This window comes from Myxine glutinosa, chromosome 4 (genome assembly GCF_964187855.1).
Source record: "Myxine glutinosa chromosome 4, kmMyxGlut1.1, whole genome shotgun sequence".
In the NCBI taxonomy this organism is placed as follows: Eukaryota; Metazoa; Chordata; class Myxini; order Myxiniformes; family Myxinidae; genus Myxine; species Myxine glutinosa.
The window spans coordinates 62,920,209-62,941,908 of record NC_136264.1 but is presented as its reverse complement, the minus strand read 5'-3'; the positions used below and the strand labels follow the sequence as shown (position 1 = coordinate 62,941,908).

The 21,700-nt window shown below is 53.4% G+C and overlaps 1 protein-coding gene across 1 annotated transcript in view; it reads right to left on the bottom strand.

Annotated features, from left to right (window-relative positions):
* LOC137424699 (glutamine--fructose-6-phosphate aminotransferase [isomerizing] 2-like) overlaps positions 1-21,700 on the bottom strand; it is a 99,290-nt gene that overhangs the window by 6,137 nt on the left and 71,453 nt on the right. The window contains exons 16-17 of the mRNA XM_068112429.2: positions 21,462-21,589; positions 3,083-3,250 (exon numbers count right to left, since the gene is read on the bottom strand). Coding sequence (XP_067968530.1) covers positions 3,083-3,250; positions 21,462-21,589 — 296 coding nt within the window. The remainder of the gene's footprint in view (positions 1-3,082; positions 3,251-21,461; positions 21,590-21,700) is intronic.

Below are 21,700 nucleotides of genomic sequence, written 5' to 3'. Positions count from 1 at the left end.
GGGGGAAGGACACAAACACAACATTTGAGAGCAGGGACCGAGAGACATGGAGACATCGAGAGATCTGAGAGAGGGCGAGGGCTTTGGGGGGGGGCATGGGAAGGGGGCGGTGGGAGAGGTATAAAACATATGGACACTGCCAGGACTTCCAGGAAAGAAGTTGGAATTTCAAACAAGGTGGATCTGGGGTGAATTAGCGGGGGTAGAAAAGATCAAGGTTTTGGATGGGGGAAGATAAGAGATGGTGGTGAACAGCTGTTTTAAAGACCTGGAGGGAGGAGTGGGATTGAAGGGAGTGAGGGAGTTTGTTCCAGAGGCGGGAGAAAAGAGGAATGAAAGAGTGAAGGTGAGCAGAGAGCCGAGATTTCGGCAGTTTAACCATCAGAGGGTTGCTGGCAGATCTTGTGCGACCTGTAGGAATATTTGGGGGACAGAGCACAGAGAGAGCTGGGGGTGCAAGGCCGGAGAGGAGTCGGTAGAAGACAGAAAGACCACCTACCTGCCTGCGGTGAGTGAGTGAAAGGCCCTCAGAGATAGCTTCATCGCGGGAGATTCCAATAATTCTGAAAGCTTTGGTTTCAACAGCGTGAAGCCGAGCTAGGTGTGAGGCAGGAGCACCGGCCCATAGGGGAGAACAGTATTCCATTGAGCTGCGGATGAAAGCCTTGTATGTGGTGAGGAGCTCAGGTGTGCCGAGGAAGGACTTCGCACGACGGAGGATGCCCAGTCGGCGACTGGCTTTGGAGGCCAGCTTGGAAATGTGGTTTTCCCAAGAAAGATCATGGCAGATAGTGAGACCCAAAATCTTGAGCGACAGAACTTCTTGGAGAGGATTGTTGAGAAAGTAGATGGGAGGGTTGTCCAGTCGATCTTTTCGGAGAGACATAGTAAGAGTGTGAGATTTGTCAGGATTGAAAGACATGTTCCACTTGTTTGACCAGTCTGTGATTTTGTCCAGGTCTTCAGAGAGCGAGGAGGCAGCAGACTGCCGATCTGAGGGAAGAGGAATGGAGCGGCAGAGAGTGGAGTCATCAGCAAAGAGATAGAGAGGATTTTCGAGAGAGTCAGAGAGATCATTGATGAAGACCAGAAAAAGCACGGGACCCAGAACACTGCCTTGGGGAACTCCAGCCTGAACAGGAAGAGGAGATGAGAGAAACCCATTCAGGGCCACACGTTGACGACGACTAGAGAGGAAGTCCGCCAGCCATGCGTGGAGATTTCCATGGATACCAAAGGAGGAGAGTTTGGTGAGCAGAGCGGGGTGCCAGACCGTGTCGAAGGCACGTGATATGTCGAGGGAGACAGCTCTAATTTCCTGTTTGGCATTGAGGACCTCCATCCATTGTTGAGACAGCAGAAGCAGCATGTCCAGAGTAGAGTGACCTAGTCTGAAACCAAATTGATGATCAGAGATCAAGCCATTGGAGAAGAGGAAAGATTTCATACATTTTCATAAAGTTCTTCTGTCTTCATACATTTTTCGACTTCTTTTTTGCACTTGTGCAGAACCAAGCCATCCTGGCCCCACTCCACTCTCAAACCCAATACATCTTTTTTCCGTAGTCAAATGTCCTCCAGTATCTACATTTACTGCACAGCATCTTACTATAACTCACCAAATGTCCGTCTGTCCGTCCGTCTGTTCGAAGGTACCGCAAAAACGGCTGAATCGATCGCAACGAAATTTTGGGTGGGTAATCCTGGGACCCCCCGGAGTAAAATAGGCTATATTGTTTTTCCAATTTCAGCTTTGGTCTCCAGCATTTTCAGGTTTGAACTCCCGCATAATGCTATTGTCCCGGGTACCGCAGACAACGTTATTGTCCCGGGTACCGCAAAAACGGCTGCACCGATCGCAACGATACACCTCCATGCCCATAGGATTCCCACGGGTGACCCCACTAGTTCCTATAATATGCTTTGCAAAATTTTTAATAAGAAGAAGAACCACTCCCTCCATGTCTTCAGACGTAGATGGCTGCCAAAGCAGTTTTTCTTTGCTAGGAGGCACAATCTTGGATGGGCCATCCCTCCGACGTAGGATACTCAAATTGCTCATTCTTCACTGTAAGTTGGTACTCATTCTGCCATCCTTGGAAGGATGACAGGCTAAGTCTACCTACCTGGTGTTGTGTTTAATGCCATGACGGGCTCAAACTCAGGACTATAAGATCTTAAGCCAGCCACCTTAACCATGAAGCCAACACTAGGATTCGAAGAAAAAGTTATTCTTCCTTTTTGTTCATGGTCTCCTTCCCCTAGGGCCTTTTCTAGTTCCTGGAAGTTGCATGTGTTCAATCCAGTAAATATATGCCTATGGTTATAAACATCCTCTCCAAGTCCAAACTTTGTTACTTTCATTCCTTCATTCCTCTTTTTGTATACTGAGTTTAGGATCTTAAGAGAGCTAGAACACAGAACGGACCAGGATGTAGAGGTGGCCGTTTTTGGGCACCGTGGTCCCCTTTTTGAAGCAATGTTTTATGGCCGGATGCCCTTCCTGCCACCAACCCTGTTGGTCGCATTTTGTGACACACAGGGAATTACCAGTGAACTGGTACTCAATTTTCCGACCTCGGAAGGATGACAGGCTGAGTCAACCCCGCTGGCGTTAATTCAGCGATCGGCCGGGATTCGAACCCAGGATCCTAGGATCCCAAGCCGGCACCCTAACCGCTATGCCAACACCAGGCTGTTGAAGCCCTGGAGGAAAGAATAAAATTGAAGGGACTGAGGAAGTTGATTCCACACGCGGGACAAAAGAGGCATGAATGAGAGGAGGTGATCCCCCCCCCCCCCCCCTCATCATTCTTATTCTTTTTCTGCTTTTTCATTCACTCTTGGTACAATGTCTTTGTCTTCCTGTTCCCCGACAATCCTCTATCAGTTTGTGAACCTGCTTCCCTCCATCGTTTAACTCCTCCTTGAGCCTAGACCTTTTGTATAAAAAAAATAAAAAAAATAATTAATAGCATGTGGGACAAACACACAGGGCTTCATGCTTCATGAAATTTACAAATCCAGTCTTTAATATAATATGCCTTCCCAACTAGTGAACATGCCTTCCGAACAAACGTACCCGCCTTGCTGTGACTTGTTTGAGTGCGTTGTGGCATTTGGTATATGTACCATCCCTTGGGATAATCATTATCACCGGCATCTTGTCGTCAATCAGTGCCAGGGGTCCATGTTTGAGCTCTCCGGACAAGATACCCTCGGAGTGCATGTATGTTATTTCCTTAATTTTCTGCAAACACACATACCAAGAATGGGATTCTCGTTACTGTTACTGCAAGAGGCAAACACAATCACATCCACTCCATTGACACCAGAAAAAGGTTTCCATGCTATTGAAGGAGCTGCGCTCCAACGCGAGTCGAAAGAATTGACGCCACCAAAGACGGAATTCGTCCGAGTTGCTTTATTGAAACAAAACAGCTCAGGTATTCTCCCAAAAGCCCGTTTATCGGGCAGCAATATATATACACATTTATGCCGGGGCGTTTGCCCGGGAAAACCGAGACCGGGCATGCCCGGGTGTCAAGGGCGAGTCCTGGAAAGGCGAGTCTGGACATGCCCGGGCGTCCTGGACGCGGCCTGGCAAGTCGAGGCTGGGCGTGCCCGAGCGCTCTGGGCGAGCCCTGGAAAGGCGAGAGCGGGCATGCCCGGACGCTCTGGGCGAGCCCTGGAAAGGCGAGTCTGGACATGCCCGGGCGTCCTGGACGCGGCCTGGCAAGTCGAGGCTGGGCGTGCCCGGGCGCTCTGGGCGAGCCCTGGAAAGGCGAGAGCGGGCATGCCCGGGAAAGACGAGACCGGGCGTGCCCGGGAGGTTCGGGCGTGCCCGGGAACAGCGAGTCCGGGCATGCCCAGGAGAGGCGTGTCTGGGCCCGTCCGGACGAGCCCGGCATGGCGATCGCGCCCTGGCCGCGTCCTGGCAGGTGCAAGGCGATTGTGTACATTCAGCGGGAACCGCTACACACGCCCCTCCAGAATCGACCTGCACCGGCAGGGTCAATTTAAGGGGGGTCTGGATGACCCGGCCGAAGCGACCCCTGGAGGGTCGTGAGGGGGGGTCCAATCCGGTGGTGGGTGGTCGAGCGGGGGGAACTGTAGACGGGGGGCGGCCTCGCCGCGGAGGAAGGGCCAACCGTGGTGGTCGGTCGACGTCCACGTGCGCCGGTTTGAGGCGGTCCACAGAGATCCGGTCCGACCGGCCGCCAACGTCGACGACGAAGGACTTGTCGCCCCGTCGGAGGACCCGGAAGGGCCCGTCGTACGGCGGCCGGAGTGCCCCCCGGTGCACGTCATGACGCACAAAGACGTACTCTGCTGTGCGAAGCGCCGGGGGGACGTAGGACTAGGGGCCACCGTGGCGGGACGTTGGCACGGGGGTAAATCGTCGGGCGGCCTCCTGGAGGTCCGAGCGCTGGTGTGCGGTGGACCAGGGACTGGTAGCATCAGGCACGAACTCGCCCGGGACGCGGAGCAGCTGGCCGTAGACGAGCTCGGCGGCGGATGCCCGGAGGTCCTCCTTGGGGGCCGTGCGGAGGCCCAAAAGGACCCACGGCAGCCGGTCGGTCCAACCGTCGTCCTGAAGGCCGGCCATGAGTGCGGCCTTCATGGAGCGGTGAAACCGCTCGCACAACCCGTTGGCTTGGGGGTGGTAGGCCGTGGTGCGGTGCAGCGTGACCCCCAAAGAGCGGGCGACCGCGCCCCAAAGTTCGGACGTGAACTGTGGGCCGCGGTCGGACGAGATGTCCGCCGGTGCACCGAAGCGCGCGACCCAGGTGGCGATGAACGCCTGCGCCACGTCGGTAGTGGTGGTGGAAGTGAGGGGCACGGCCTCCGGCCACCTGGTGGTCCTGTCCACCATGGTGAGCAGGTGGGTGAACCCCCGCGATGGGGGCAGGGGACCCACCAGGTCCACGTGGACGTGGTCGAAACGCCGTGCAGGCACGGTGAAAGGTGCTAGCGGGGCCTGGGTGTGGTGGTGGATCTTGGCCCGCTGGCAGGCCGTGCAGGCGTTGGCCCAGTCGCGGACGTTCCGTCGAAGGCCGTGCCAGATGAAACACGCCGACACCAGCTTCTGAGAAGCTTTCCGGCCTGGGTGAGAAAGGCCGTGGATGGAGGCGAAGATGCGGCGCTGCCAGGAAACGGGCATGATGGGGCGAGGCTGGCCCTGGGAGACGTCGCAGAGCAGGACGGTGCCCGCGAAGGGGATGTCGGCCAGGCGGAGGCCCGTGTCCGCCGCCCGGAGGGCCTGCACCGAAGTGTCGGTGGTCTGGTCGGCCGCCATGAGCGCGAAGTCCACACCGAGGTGGACCGCGTTCACGCTGGCCCGAGAAAGACAGTCGGCCACGGCGTTGTCTTTGCCGGCAACGTGCCGGATGTCCGTGGTGAATTCCGACACGGCGGAGAGGTGACGCTGCTGGCGGCCCGACCACGGCTCCGTGACTTTGGCCATTGCGTAGACCAACGGCTTGTGGTCGACGAAAGCCGTGAACGGGCGGCCCTCCAGGAGGTGTCGGAAATGGCGAACGGCCAGGAATAGACCGAGCAGCTGGCGGTCGAACGTGCTGTATTTTAACTCGTTCGGCCGGAGCTGCCGGCTGAAAAAAGCGAGTGGCTGCCAAACCCCGTCCACCCATTGTTCATGGACGGCGCCCACCGCGTAGTTGGAGGCGTCCGTAGTGAGGGCGATGGGCGCGTTGAGCACCGGGTGAGCCAGCAGCGTTGCGTCGGCGAGGGCCCGTTTTGCGCTCGCGAAGGCCGCGTCCATTGCCGCGGACCAAACGATGTCATGCTTGGCCGGCTTGCCCCGGAGAGCCTCGTAAAGGGGCGCATGAGCTGAGCAGCGCGGGGCACGAATCGGTGATAAAAATTCACCATGCCGAGGAACTCTTGTAGGGCCTTGATGGAACGGGGACGCGGGAACGTGGTGATGGCCTCGACCTTGGTCGGCAGTGGCATGGCCCCGGTCTTGGTGATGTGGTGGCCCAAAAAGTCAATGGTCGTCGTGCCGAAGTGGCATTTGGCCGGGTTGACAATTAAGCCGTGCTCACTGAGGCGACCGAACAGTGTTCGGAGGTGGAGGAGGTGCTCGGCACGGGACGTGCTGGCGATGAGGATGTCGTCCAGATAGACGAAAAGAAATGGCAGGTCGCGCAGCACGCCGTCCATTAAGTGCTGGAATGCCTGGGCCGCGTTCTTGAGGCCAAACGGCATCCTCAAAAATTCGAACAGGCCGAACGGCGTGATGACGGCCGTCTTCGGGACGTCGGCCGCCCGGACAGGTACCTGGTGGTATCCCCGTATCAGGTCAATTTTGGAAAATATGACCCATCCCGCCAAACGGGCGGAAAAGTCCTGGATGTGCGGGATCGGGTACCTGTCGGGGGTGGTAGCGTCGTTGAGGCGGCGGTAGTCGCCACACGGGCGCCATCCGCCCCCCGGCTTTGGCACGATGTGCAGTGGTGAGGCCCACGCACTATTGGAGCGCCGCACGATGCCGAGGTGCTCCAACGCGTCGAACTCGGCCTTTGCCATGGCGAGCTTGGCCGGGTCGAGGCGGCGGGCCCTGGCGTAGACCGGCGGGCCCGTAGTGGGTATGTGGTGCTCGATCCCATGCCGCACTGCGACGGCCGAAAACGTCGGCCGCGTGAGGGCCGGGAATTCCGCGAGCAGGCGAGCGAACTCATTCGCCGTCAGGAGGGCGCACGCCAGTTCGGTCGGCGCGGAGCTGCTCATCGTGCACGCCAGGGAGCTGAACGTCTCGGCGTTGACAAGGCGACGACGTTTGACGTCGACCAGCAGCCCGTGCGCGCAGAGGAAGTCGGCGCCCAGCAAGGCCATGGGGACGCAGGCGGTCACAAAGGTCCACTGAAAGCGCTGGCTGCCGAAGCAGAGGGTGACGTCGCGCGGGCCGAAAGTGCGTATGGCCGAGCCATTAGCAGCGACCAAAGAGGGGCCGCAAACGGCGTCCCGCCTGTCCTGCTCAGAGGCGGGTATGACGCTCAGTTGAGCGCCGGTGTCACAAAGGAAACGCCGTCCGGACGCTTTGTCCCGAATAAAAAGCAATTTGCCCGAGTGGCCGGCGCTCATGGCTGGGAATGAACGCCGGCCCGGCCGTTTCCCGACTTGCCGAAAGTGCACGGGGGTCGGCACGTCCGAGCCTCGTGTCCGAACCTGGCGTGGTAATAACACCACGCCTGGTCAGGTGGAGGCCCCGGCCGTCATGTCGGAAGCGGTCGGCACGGCGTGGCGGCCGCCAGTTGCACCGGCAGTTCGGCCTCCAACCGCGCAGGGTGCTCGGGCGTCGCCTCGGACGGCGGCAGGCTCCAGGTAGCTGCGCCGATGTGTTGGCCTGCCGAGGAGATCTTATCGGCTTCCCTGGCGAGGGCGCGGGGATCGGTGATCGACGTGCCAGCCAGGGCGAGGCGTACCGGGTGAGGCAGCTGGCGAAGGAACAGCTCGCGGAACAGAAAATCCGAAGAGTGCTCACCGAGCAACGAGAGCATATAGTCCATGCGCTCGGACGGGCGCGTGTCGCCGAGCTCGGGCAGGTCGAGCAGGCGCCGTGCGCATGCCGCCAGTGAGAGGGCGAAAGCGTCGAGGAGGAGCGTCTTCAGCGCATCATACTTGTCGGCAGCCGGCGGGTGCTCGAGGAGGCTCAGGGCGCGGGCCGCGGTGGCGGAACCGAGCGCTGCCACGACATGGTGGAAGCGGGTGTCGTCCGCGGTGATGCCTCGCAGGGCGAACTGGGAGTCCGCCTGGGCGAACCAAACAGCCGCGTGAGCCTCCCAGAAGGTAGGCAGTTTAAGAGTCACTGCCGTGTCCATGTCGGTAGGTCACCAGTGAAGGAGCTGCGCTCCAACGCGAGTCGAAAGAATTGACGCGACCAAAGACGGAATTCGTCCGAGTTGCTTTATTGAAACAAAACAGCTCAGGTATTCTCCCAAAAGTCCGTTTATCGGGCAGCAATATATATACACATTTATGCCGGGGCGTTTGCCCGGGATAACCGAGACCGGGCATGCCCGGGTGTCAAGGGCGAGTCCTGGAAAGGCGAGTCTGGACATGTCCGGGCGTCCTGGACGCGGCCTGGCAAGTCGAGGCTGGGCGTGCCCGAGCGCTCTGGGCGAGCCCTGGAAAGGCGAGAGCGGGCATGCCCGGACGCTCTGGGCGAGCCCTGGAAAGGCGAGTCTGGACATGCCCGGGCGTCCTGGACGCGGCCTGGCAAGTCGAGGCTGGGCATGCCCGGGCGCTCTGGGCGAGACCTGGAAAGGCGAGAGCGGGCATGCCCGGGAAAGACGAGACCGGGCGTGCCCGGGAGGTTCGGGCGTGCCCGGGAACAGCGAGTCCGGGCATGCCCAGGAGAGGCGCGTCTGGGCCCGTCCGGACGAGCCCGGCATGGCGATCGCGCCCTGGCCGCGTCCTGGCAGGTGCAAGGCGATTGTGTACATTCAGCGGGAACCGCTACACTATAATAAAAAGCTGTTTGACTGTTAAATATGGTTTTTTATTTGATGGGGGTGACGAAACATGAATATCCAGTCCTGTGCAATACCCCGGCCAACTTGAAAATATACATTGTTGTTGTCGCATTGGCATATTTTGATTTAAAAAAAACAAGTCCAAAAGTCTAACAGCAAGCCAAGCTTGTAAAATATTATAAACCACAAACATATATGTTTAGCTTTTTAAACAGTCGTTAATGCTGCTTATCACATGAAACAAAGACATTTGGAGGAATCTCGACATCCATGAGGTAAGTTTTACTTACAGAACTGAGGGAAGATCTACTGTAATCTATATACCCCACAAGGTTTGGAGATGTGCTCATTTACCAAGCAACCAGCTAGCGCTTGCCAAGCCAGCCGTTCCTTACCAGTTTTGAATGGAGTGCTTGCTCAAATATTTAAACCACTTGGCGATCTCTACACAAGAAACTTGGTAAATGAACACACCCAATGTTCTTGAGACCTGACCATAGATCGACTGTAATCTATTTACCCCAAAGAGGAATGACCCTTTCTGCAGCTCCCGTAGTGAGCGGGTGTAGGCCTACTTGTAAATTAAAATGTCGGTCAGTGGAGCAGCCGTCGAAATGACATCACAGACGTAATGACATAATGGACACAAAACTGCCGCTTCTTTAATATGTAGAACATGATATATTTTAACTTCCAGTATGTTTGCAGTCACTACGAAGGGATTAGTGTTATGATTAGATTTACTATAATATTAACGTTACATTTATCATTATTTCGAAAATGATATTACTTTAGCACGCGGTGCTACGCGCGTGACTTGCTACCAAGGAGGAAGCGGACAACGCGGTAAGTTTGATGTTCTTTATTCAAAGAGGTCACTGTAGCACTCGCACGCTCCGGGCTGCATGCCCGGTGTATATCCTGAGGCCACGCCTACCCCTCTGGCGTGGCCGCCGCCCACTTGGTGCGCGGAATGATGTCACCACGCCAGTGGGCTTTCGTGTACGCCACACGCGCCCCCCCAGAATTCCCGCGCACCTGGAGGGCCAGTTTGCGGGGCAAACGGTTAACCCGGCCGAAGCGCCCTCTGGCGACCGGCGGCGTCCGGGGTGTAGGGATGCCAGGTGGGATGCCCCCGGCTGTACCCGGGATGGGTGCCGGACCGGGGGGCGACGTGCCTGCGGTGCTGGGCGGTGCCGGGGGTCCGCCCACAGGGGGGCGGCCCCGACGCGGGGGCCGAGGCACCGGCGGTGGGTGGTCCACGTCGAGGTGGGCCGGCTTGAGGCAGTCTATGGAGACCCGGTCAGGAGTGCCGCCGATGTCCAGGGTGAAATGTTTCACCCCGGTCTCCAGCACACGGAAAGGCCCGTCGTACAGGGGCCGCAGTGGTGTCCAGTGGGCGTCGTGCCGGACGAAGACGTACTCCGCGGTGCGAAGCTCCGGGGCGACGTGTGTAGGAGGGTGCCGGTGGTGCGCCGTCGGCACCGGGGCGAACCTCCGGGCAGTCTCCTGCAGCGCAGAACGCTCCTGCGCCGCGGACCAAGGTGCCGTGGGGTCGGGGAGGAACTCGCCCGGCACCTGCAGCGGTTGTCCAAAGACCAACTCCGCCGTGGATGCGCGCAGGTCCTCCTTGGGCGCCGTCCAGAGGCCCAGCAGGACCCAGGGGAGCCTGTCGACCCAGCCGCCGTCGCGGAGGGTGGCCCGGAGCGCGGCCTTCAACGAGCGGTGGAATCGCTTGCACAGGCCGTTGGCCTGGGGGTGGTAGGCCATGGTTCGGTGCAGCTGGACCCCGAGCCCCCGCGCGACCGCGGCCCAGAGCTCCGAGGTGAACTGGGGGCCGCGGTCGGACGAGATGTCCGAGGGGGCGCCGAACCGGGCGACCCAGGTGGCGCTGAACGCCTGCGCGACATCTGCCGCCATCGTCGCCACCAAAGGCACGGCCTCCGGCCACGGGGTGGTGCGGTCCACCATGGTAAGGACATGGGTGAAACCCCGCGAGGGGGGCAGAGGTCCCACCAGGTCCACGTGAACGTGGTCGAACCGACGTTCCGGCACCGTAAACGGGGCCAAGGGGGCCTGGGTGTGTCGGTGCACCTTTGCACCTGGCACGCGAGGCACGTCCTGGCCCAGCCGCGGACGGCCTTCCGGAGGCCATGCCAGACAAACTTGTCGGCGACCAACCGCTGGGAGGCCCTCGTGCCCGGGTGGGACAGGCCGTGGATGGCGTCAAAAACCTGGCGCTGCCAGCCTGCGGGCACGATGGGGCGAGGCCGCCCGAGGGAGACGTCGCAAACGAGGGCCGTGCCCGCGCCGTCGAAGGGCACCTCGGTGACGCGGAGGCCCGTGACGGCAGTCCACAGGGCCTGGACCCCGGGGTCGGCGGCCTGGTCCGCTGCCATCCGGGCATAGTCGATGCCAAGGTGGACTGTGTGGGCGACGGCCCGGGAAAGGCAATTGGCCACCGGGTTTTCCTTTCCCGCGACGTGCCGGATGTCCGTCGTGTACTCGGACATGGCCGCGAGGTGACGCTGTTGCTGGGCCGACCACGGCTCGGCGACCTTGCCCATCGCGAAAACCAGCGGCTTGTGGTCGACGAAGGCCGTGAACGCACGGCCCTCGAGCAGATGGCGGAAGTGCCTGACCGCCAGATGAAGCCCAAGCAACTCGCGGTCGAAGGTGCTGTAACGGCGTTCGGGCGGGCGAAGCTGCCGGCTGAAGAACGCCAGCGGTTGCCAAGCTCCATGCACCCATTGCTCGTACACCGCGCCCACCGCGTAGTCCGAGGCGTCGGAGGTGAGGGCGATCGGTGCATCGAGCGCCGGGTGCGCGAGCATGGTGGCGTTGGCCAAGGCGAGCTTCGCGCCCGAGAACGCCGCATCCATCTGCTCGGTCCAGGTAACGTCACCTTTGCCCGGCTTCCCTTGAAGGGCCTCGTGTAAGGGGCGCAGGAGCTGGGCGATGCGGGGCAGGAACCGATGGTAAAAGTTTACCATGCCCAGGAACTCCTGGAGCCCCTTGATCGTGCGGGGGAGCGGAAACCCCTTCACCGCCTCCACCTTGGCCGGTAGGGGGACGGCCCCGTGCCTGGTGATGCGGTGCCCCAAAAAGTCGATTTCAGCGACACCGAACCGGCACTTGGCGGGGTTCACGATTAGGCCGTGCTGGCCCAGGCGTTCGAAGAGCGTGCGGAGATGGTGTAGGTGCTCTTCGCGGGACGCGCTGGCGACGAGGATGTCGTCCAGGTAGACGTACAAAAAATCCAAGCCGCGCAGGACGCTGTCCATGAGGCGCTGGAACGCCTGAGCCGCATTTTCCAAACCGAAGGGCATCCGAAGGAATTCGAAAAGCCCGAATGGCGTGATGACAGCCGTCTTCGGGATGTCCTCCGGCCTGACAGGGACCTGATGGGAGCCGCGTACGAGGTCCACCTTTGAAAAGAAGGACATATTCGCCAAGCGGGCGGAAAAGTCCTGAATGTGGGGGACGGGGTAGCGGTCGGGGGTGGTGGCGTCGTTGAGGCGCCGGTAGTCCCCGCACGGTCACCATCCCCCGCCGGGCTTGGGCACGATGTGGAGCGGGGATGCCCACGCGCTCTCGGAGCACCGCACGATGCCGAGCCGCTCCAGCGTAGCGAACTCCGCTTTCGCTACCGCGAGCTTCGCCGGCTCGAGGCGGCGTGCCCGGGCGTAGACCGGTGGCGGGGATGTGGTGTTCCACCCCGTGCTTGACGGTCCCCGCCGAGAAGGTCGGCCGCGTGAGGGCCGGAAAACCCGCGAGGAGGCGGGTGAATTCGTCCGCTGCCGGAAGCGTACAGATGAACCTGGCCGGAACGGAACCGCTCAGCAAGCCGCTCGGCGAGCCGCTCGATGAGCCGCTCTGTGAGCTGCTCTACGAGCCGGGCAGCGCACACGCGAGCGAGCTGAACGTCTCAGCCTGGACAAGCCTTCTGCGCTTTACATCGACCAGTAATCCATTAGCACATAAGAAGTCTGCGCCGAGCAGTGCCATGGGCACGTCGGCCGTAACGAACGACCAACGGAAAACCTGACCTCCGAACTGCAGGGAGAGACAGCGTTTTTCCGTACGTGCGTATAGATGTACCATTGGCCGCAAGCAGCGCGGGACCTCGGCCCGCGGTGTGCTTGTCGGACGTACCGGCAGGAACGACACTCACCTGCGCTCCCGTATCGCACAGGTAACGGTGCCCGGACAAGGTGTCCGTTATGTACAGAAGGCTGTTGGAATTGCCGACGCTCACCGTTGCCACCGAGCGCCGGCTCGCCCGTTTCCCGACCTGCCGAATGAGCACGGCGGGCGACACTGCCGAGCCTCGTGGCCGAACTTGGCGTGGAAGAAACACCAGGCGGGCAGCTGCGGTGTCGGAGGCCGCGGTTCTCTTCGTGGCGGCGGCGGCGGTGGTGGTCGGCGCGTGGCGGCGGACACGAGGTGCGGTGCATCGGGGAAAGCCTCGGGAGCCTCGGGAGCGGCAACCACGCCAAGACTCGCCTGCGTGGCCAAAGCCGCGTAGTATTTGTCGGCCTCGGCAGCGAGCGCACGGGGTTCCGTTAACGCGGAACCGGCCAAAGTGAGGCGGACTCGTGCTGGCAGCTGGCGTCGAAATAACACCCGGAATAGAGCATTCGGGGTTTCGTCGCCCATGAGCGCCAGCATATGGTCCATACGGACCGACGGTGGCGTGTCCCCGATCTCGGGGAGGTCCAAGAGGCGATCGGCCCGTGCGTCCACCGTAAGGCCGAACGTGGCGAGGAGGAGACGCTTGACCGCCTCGTACTTGCCGTCGGCAGGTGGATCCCTTAGGACAGATACGACGCGGGTGGCCGTGCCGGGCCCGAGGGCGGCGACCACGTGGCAGTACATGGTCTCGTCCACCGTGATGCCTCGAAGTCGGAACTGGGCTTGCGCCTGCAGGAACCAAACTTCGGGTTGTGACTCCCAGAATTCGGGGAGCTTGATGGAGACCGCGTTGGTAGCCATTGTTGCGGCGGTTTTGGGTAGTCAGCGACGGCTGACTCGAATGTCGGAGGTCACCAATTTAGCACGCGGTGCTACGCGCGTGACTTGCTACCAAGGAGGAAGTGGACAACGCGGTAAGTTTGATGTTCTTTATTCAAAAAGAGGTCACTGTCGCACTCGCGCGCTCTGGGCTGTGCGCCCGGTGTATATATCCTGAGGCCACGCCTACCCCTTAGGGCGTGGCCGCCGCCCACTTGGTGCGCGGAATGATGTCACCACGCCAGTGGGCTTTCGTGTACGCCACATTACTATCAAAAAACCGAGATGAATTCCTTACTTCCGCGGTTATTCATATTAGTGCCGAACAACGCTCATCACTGATCATGAACCATACACCGCTTCAATGCATTAACCTTCCATTCACGACATTGGGATTAAAGTAATATGGTTATATTCACTATATTATTAGTCCCCTACCGGTGGACAGTGGAGGGGACTATAGGTTTGCACGCCGTCCCTCCGTCTGTCAGTCCGTCATTCCGTCAGTCCGTCAGTCCGTCAGTCCGTCAGTCCGTCAGTCCGTCAGTCCGTGAGTCCGTCAGTCCGTCAGTCCGTCAGTCCATCAGTCCGTCAGTCCGTCAGTCCGTCAGTCCGTCAGTCCGTCAGTCCGTCATGCAAAGAACAGTTTTCCGGATTTCTTTTCTAAACGCTTAATGCTAATGATTTCAAACTTGGTACATGGTTTCCTCATGATAAGGTACAGATCAAGTTCGAACTTCACAACGTTTCGATCATTTTTGACAAAGTTATGGCACTTTGAACTTTGGGAATTCTGATAATTCTGATGATCCTTAACTCAGTGCCATTTTAAGTTTTAATTTCCTTTAAAAAAGATTTTCTCCGCAATGATTGGACCGATTGAGATCAAATTTTCACCGTAGGCGGGACACGGTCTGTAGAATATTTTAATGGTAATTATGACATCACAGGTCACGTGGTTCGGCCGCCATATTGTTTTTCGTGAAAACACAAAACACCCTTTTTCTATACAACGGCTGAACAGATCGAGGCCAACCTTTGCAGGCAGAATCGCATATCCATGACGAACACAAAAGTCAGCGAGCATGACGTCATGCGTCACATGGTTTCAGAGTTATGACGTTTTTAAGCATGAACCTTTAAAACCGAGCTCCTCCGTCATTTTTGATCCAATCGAGGGGAAACTTCACAGATCTGTTCAGCATGTCAGTCTACTAAAATGTCCTTTTGGAATTTGCGATAGGGCACGTGGTTTGGCAGATATCGTTAATTAAACGAAAATATTTTCAAAATGGATATCTCTTGAATCGCTAGTACCTCAGACCGTGAGTTGGTAATTATATAATTCACACAGTGCAATACGTGCAGGCCGCTCCACGGAGCGACCTTCTGGGCTTATCAACGAGGTGAGGCATGACACACACGTGTCTCAGCATACCTCAGATCAAGTTTGAAAACCAGCATCAACCGTGCATACATTTGCATATTCGATCATTTTTGACAAAGTTATGGCACTTTGAACTTTGGTAGGGGACATGTATTGCAGCGCAATACTCAGAATGCTTGTTATTACTAGCAACGGTACCCGCCCTATGAGCGGGGCTCCAATTGGGAGGCCCAAATGAAAAGGAAAAATATCCGAAATTGAAGGTTTTTTATTTTAAACGATTCATATAAACATCCGTTGAATCATATCATACGCAAATCATCAAAATATAAACAGTATCTTTAGAATTTCAATAAAAGCCACATCACTGTTCATATCGGTAAATATTATTCCATCGTGTTTCAAATCGTGATCGATACACTGTGATCGTGATGATCGTGAATCGTGATCGATAATCGTGTTCACAATCGCTATGTCGTATGTACTCCCGATACGTGTACCAAATTCCCGATACGTGTAACTGTACCAAATCAACAGTTAAAAGGATTTGAGCCGACAGCTGTTACGGCCTTGGCAAGATCGATGGAGACAGCGATCTGTTGGCGTATTCACCGCCCAAATAGCCATGTGGAATTCTCTCATGTAGAGATTGAACGTTACGGCTGTTATGGCCTTGGCAAGATCGATGGAGACAGCGTTTATTATACTTTTAATGAAGGACACTGTCTCAAGCCCCAGTCCCCATCACGGATAGGGCTCAGCGGTTTACCCGAGCCTAACGGCAAAGGGCAAGGTACACGCTGGCCCGTCCAGTGTAGCGCACGTGCAGCCCCGGACATCGAAGGGGATCATTAAACATTAAACATCCATTAAACATTAAACGTTCATTAAACGTTCATTAAAGGATTATGAAACGAAAAAAAAAAAAGGAAATTACGTTCGCACCGTCACGTCAAACACTACCGTGAACACATACATCGTCACAATGAACGTTATGCGAACGCGAATGTTATGCGGGAGTCCAAACCTGAGAATGCTGGAGACCAAAGCTGAAATTGGGAAAACTAAATAGCCTATTTTACTCCTGGAGGTCCCAGGATTACCCACCCAAAATATATTTGCGATCGGTTCAGCAGTTTTTACGGTACCTTCGAACAGACAGACGGACATTTGGTGAATTGTAGTAAGATTATTACGAAAACGATACTACTGAAACGATACACTACTGTATTAAGAAACCTGGGCTTAATTTGTCCGAAGCGGTCCGAAGGTGAAGCACAACACCGAAGCCTATATGTATACCGTACCATATTGTTGGAAGAGACGTAACGCCGATGCTTTCGATATTTTATGGTCATTTTAACAATCGGTTTGTTTGTGTTTCACACTGAATGAAAAACGTAAAGGTAGAGCATGGCGATTGTGATATATAACAGGTTCGACGATATGTTCGGCCTGAACAGCTTATAATTCAAAATGGCGGTGTGTGGAGAGTCAGCCGCTGCACGGCCGTAATGACATCAGACATAATCACATCACCCTGTCATGTGACCAGATTCTCAGCTCTGATCGGTATACGTTTGAGGAGACATACATACATACATACATACATACATACATACATACAAACATACAGACGGACGAACACCGTTCTAGACGGCTCTGCCCGATGGGCTACAGCGTAAAAAGGTGTTATAATGATCATGTTGTATTAAAAAAAAACAGTTAAAAATGAATTGTATTACTGAATGAAATTTCAATATTTGGTGTGATCACCTCCTCATACAAGAAGCAGATCTCTATTTTGGAATGCTATCCTGCAATTTCTGGACCAAGTCCATTGCAAGGTTGGTCTGTGCATTCTGCAATGTTTCCCATAATTTGTGTTTTGATTTTGGTTGTTTTTCATTTTTATTCCTGTCCAAATAATCCCAGACACCTTCGATGATGTTAAGATCAGGCCAGGATCTTGAGGGGAGCCTTCTAATAGTTGTGGAGTTCCTGATTCTGCTTTTCTTTGTAAATGTGTTTTATTGACATTTGCAGTGTGTTTGGGATCATTGTCATGCTGGAAAACAAAGTTGTCACCAATGAGCTTCCTGATGGGATATCATGGTGGATTAGGATCTTCTTGTACCATTCATTGTTCCTTCAATTCTCACCAAGTCACCAATACCATCATCAGCACCGACACAATTAAACTGGTGAGATTCACTGGTGTTGTTGCTGCATCATGTTGCAACAATGTAAATCTGAAATTGAATAATTTCGGTATTTTACTAAGAAAGCTTTCTTCACTTGCTAGCTTATGCTTATCTTTTTGTTTCTTCTGCTTAGCTGCACCACTCTCATCTTCTGGAACGTTGTCTCTGCTTCCGGAACAAATGAGTGATTATACAGAGAGAGATGCCTGTTTTTTCCCATGATCGAGGGGGGAAATCGATTTTTTTTAAATGTATAAATTATACGGAACTCATCATCATGGTCATGAAATACGGGATTCGGCCTGGTGTATAAAACAATTCTACATCGTTTGTGGTTGTGTGATTGGCTTATTTTCACGTGATGATACTGATCCTCCCGTAAATGGTCATGTGACTAATGTGGCATGTCACTCATTTGTCCGGGATTAGTTTGTGTTTCAACTTAAACATTGGATTATATATTTTAGACCTTTAATTCCCGTCTTCCATCTTTTTGCTAACTTTGACAGACCACAAGGGAATCTATATAATAATAGCGTAAGGACTCGACTTTGTTATCCCTTTTACGCCGCACCCAGTGACCCGATGCCCACGGCACTAATGGATTTACGATCTACGAACCGCGCTCTTTGTTTATCACGTACAGGCATACTCCAAAAATCTGAATTAGCCGACGTTGGGGCCCAAAAGCATCCGATTAACTGCCGATACGACGCCATCTTACGACGCCATCGTATTGCCGTCTGCTGGGCGAAGGCGAAGCAAGCCGTCCGCTGATTGGACAGGCGAAGGCGACAGCAAGCCGTCCACTGAGTGGACAATCCCAGAGTGGTACTATGCCGATTCCTATTACGAATCCATTCATTTTTCAAAAGTATATTGTAGCGTTGTCATTTAAGTAGATTGCAATAAATACGTTGTTCATATATGCACTCTTCATTCTCATCTTTCTTCCTAACTCTTACTCGGACATGCAAATCCCCTATGCCATCCATAATGGTACACTCTATCCATACACCACATCCTCCCTTCCGTGGATGTTCCACGGGTTTCGGCTAGTCTATATAATAATAGCGTAAGGACTCGACTTTGTTATCCCTTTTACGCCACACCCAGTGACCCGATGCCCACGGCACTAATGGATTTACGATCTACGAACCGCGCTCTTTGTTTATCACGTACAGCCATACTCGAAAAATCTGAATTAGCCGACGTTGGGGCCAAAAAGCATCCGATTAACTGCCGATACGACGCCATCTTACGACGCCATCATATTGGCGTCTGCTGGGCGAAGGCGAAGCAAGCCGTCCGCTGATTGGACAGGCGAAGGCGAAAGCAAGCCGTCCACTGAGTGGACAATCCAGAGCATGCATTTGTGTCGGTGTCGGCGATCGTTGTTCATATACGCACTCTTCAAACTCATCTTTCTTCCTAAATCTTACTCGGACAAGCAAATCCCCTATGCCATCCATAATGGTACACTCTATCCATACACCACATCCTCCCTTCCGTGGATGTTCCACCGGTTTCGGCTAGTAAATAATAATAGCTTCATAAATAAATTAATGTCGTGTATGTTTTTTGTGGGACACTGGAGTCCTAACTCCAGGGACTTTGCGCTGGACAAATCTCCCGTTGGTCCTCCTCTAAATCCGGTCGTGTGTGTGTGTGTGTGTGTGTGTGTGTGTGTGTGTGTGTGTGTGCGTGCGTGCGTGTGTGTGTTTAGAAAAATGAAAAATAAGAGTTGAGGTAGTCACCGTAAAAAGTAAATAAGCAGCTGACATTTTGGGCATAACCCTTTATCGAAGAATCAGGATTACGCCAAAAACGGCAGCTGTTCTTTTGCATTTTAGAGTGAATTATTCAACTTTTTTTTTCCTTTAGTGGTATTTCGCTGATGTACACTATTATATATAATATATATATATGGTATATATATATATATATATATATATATATATATATATATATATATATATATATATATATATATATATATAATATTATATATATATATATATATGTATAATTGGAATGCTCCAAATTTTTGTACATCACCCAAAGGGTGAATAGCATGATAAGCAGTACTTCCACCCACTGCCTTTGCAATTGGCCCTTTAGCTGTTTGTGTTGCTATTGGCATTGTGTTTGTGCATGTAGCAGGTGACACATGCTTATTGAAATCTGCCTGACAATTAATGGCTGTGACAGACACATATTTGTGTTGTTAGGGTTCTGGTTAGGGTTAGTTAGGGTTAGGGTTAGTTAGGGTTAGGGTTAGGCTAACCCTAACCCTAGCAACTGTGGTGTATGTACACAGTTTGGTTTAGTCCCAACATGTTAAAAAAACAAGAATAACTAGAACGGCACTCAGTAGAGAACATACCTCCACCTGGTGAACAGTTTACATTTTGTATCCCAGAGTAGACCAGAAAATCACAGTACAGAATCACATTTAATCGAGATCAATCAGAGGAATCACCATATGTCCAGTCTTTCATACCCTGATCTACCCCTCGTTTTTGGCCATATCACTCCATGGTGAAGAATCACTTAAAAAATTATACTAGCTGGATCCGGATCCGGATCTTCACCAAAATCGAATCATTTCGTCCTTGTCACATACGCTACAACTCTGCCAAATTTCGTCCGAATCCGTCCACAACCTTTTGAGATATCTTGTTTACAAACGGACAGACAAACAGTCAAACAAACAGACAGACAGACAAGGGTGAAAACATAAACTCCATCCACCTTTAGTGGCGGAGGTAAAAAGACATAAAATGTCCCAGCCACCATGGTTTTAGTAATTTTGTTGTACAGAGTTAAAGGCCGTCAGTCGGCCATCTATGGTCGGATTACAAAACAAATTCTTCTGCATATGCATACTCTCATGTTTTGTCTTTGTGCCAAGTTTGAACAAAATCAGTCCATGCATGTCATGTAATAGTTGGGAACACATTTAAGTAACAAAATGGCTGCCAGTCGGCTATCTTGGATCTCATCTTAAAAAAAAAAAAAGACGTGCATATGGAACCTATCATTCATTTTCTGTGTCCGAAGTTTGAACAAGATCGGTAAATGCATGTCCCAGAAATAGTTAAGTCCGTGGTCAATACTGTTTGTTTTTTTGGAACTAAAATGGCCGCCCATCTACCAGTCAGCCATCTTTGATCAATCGCAAAATAAAGTGAGGTGCACGTGTATGCTGTCATGTGCTGTGCTTGTGCAAATTTTGAACAAAATGGGACCGTGCATGTTCAATAAATGGTTTGGGACATGTGTAAGTAACAAAATGGCCGTCAGTCGGCCATCTTGGATCTGATCTCGAAAAGGAATGACGTGCATATGTAAGCTATTATTCCTTTTCCGTGTGCCAAGTTTGAACAATATCGGCAAATGCATGTCCGAGAAGTGGTTGAGGACGTGTTCAACATCGGGTTTTTGCAACTAAAATGGCCCCAGTCGGCCATCTTTGATCTCATCGCGAAACAAAATGATGTCCATATGTATACCATCATGCATTGGCTTTGTACCAAGTATGAACAAAATCGGTCCATACATCTCTGAGATATGGTTGCAGACATACACACGCACGGACGGACGGACAGACGAGCCCCAATCCATAAGCCCCCATTTCGGACTAAGTCCATGGGGGGATAAAACCCCACAACTGCCCACTGCAAGATGCATCGTCAGTCCCTGCTCTCCACAGTGTCTGAAGCTTTAAAAGTCTTTAAGGCAATGCATCGTCTTTTCATCTGCTTCATTGTTTTGTAACTGCTTTATTTAAGGCTTGGGCATTGCGTTACTATAATATGTGGTGTTTACTGAAGCACCGAGTAGTTTACAGACCGCAGTCTACATCTATACTTTAATTCACCAAATGTCTGTCCGCCGGTCTGTCTGTCTGTCTGTTCCCAGGTACCGCAAAAACGGCTGAACCGATCGCAACGAAATTTTGGGTGGGTAATCCTGGGACCCCCTGGAGTAAAATAGGCTATATTGTTTTTCCAATTTTCCCCCAAATTTTTCCAATTTCCAATTTCCAATTTTCCAGTTTTTCCAAACACGATGTAATAATATTGTATTTACCGATATGAACAGTGATGTGGCTTTTATTGAAATTCTACAAATACTGTTTAGATTTTGATGATTTGCGCGTGATGTGATTTAACGGATGTTCATATAAATCGTTTAAAATAAAAAAAAGCCTTCAATTTCTGATATTTTGCCATTTCATGGGCCTCCCAATTGAAGCCCCGCCCATAGGGCGGGTACCGTTGCTAGTTGTGAGAATTTCCTTTTCCTCCATATATCTTTCTGTCATAGTGTAGCTTAAAAAAAGCATTTGCAACATACCAGTGCTCCTTCGAGACAGGTGGCGTAGTTGTATCCGCGCCCCATGATGAGCAGTGACAGCTGTTTGTACATTTCACCAGCTAATTCTTTAACATCGCTGTCAATTTGTAGAACCTTCCTGATTTGATCTACAAGGCATGAAAAGGGAGGAGGAGGTGGAAGGAATCAAATAACTTGTGGTTAACTTGGCAACTACAAGGTTGTCAGTTATTGGTTGCTAATGGGAAATTACTGAAGTT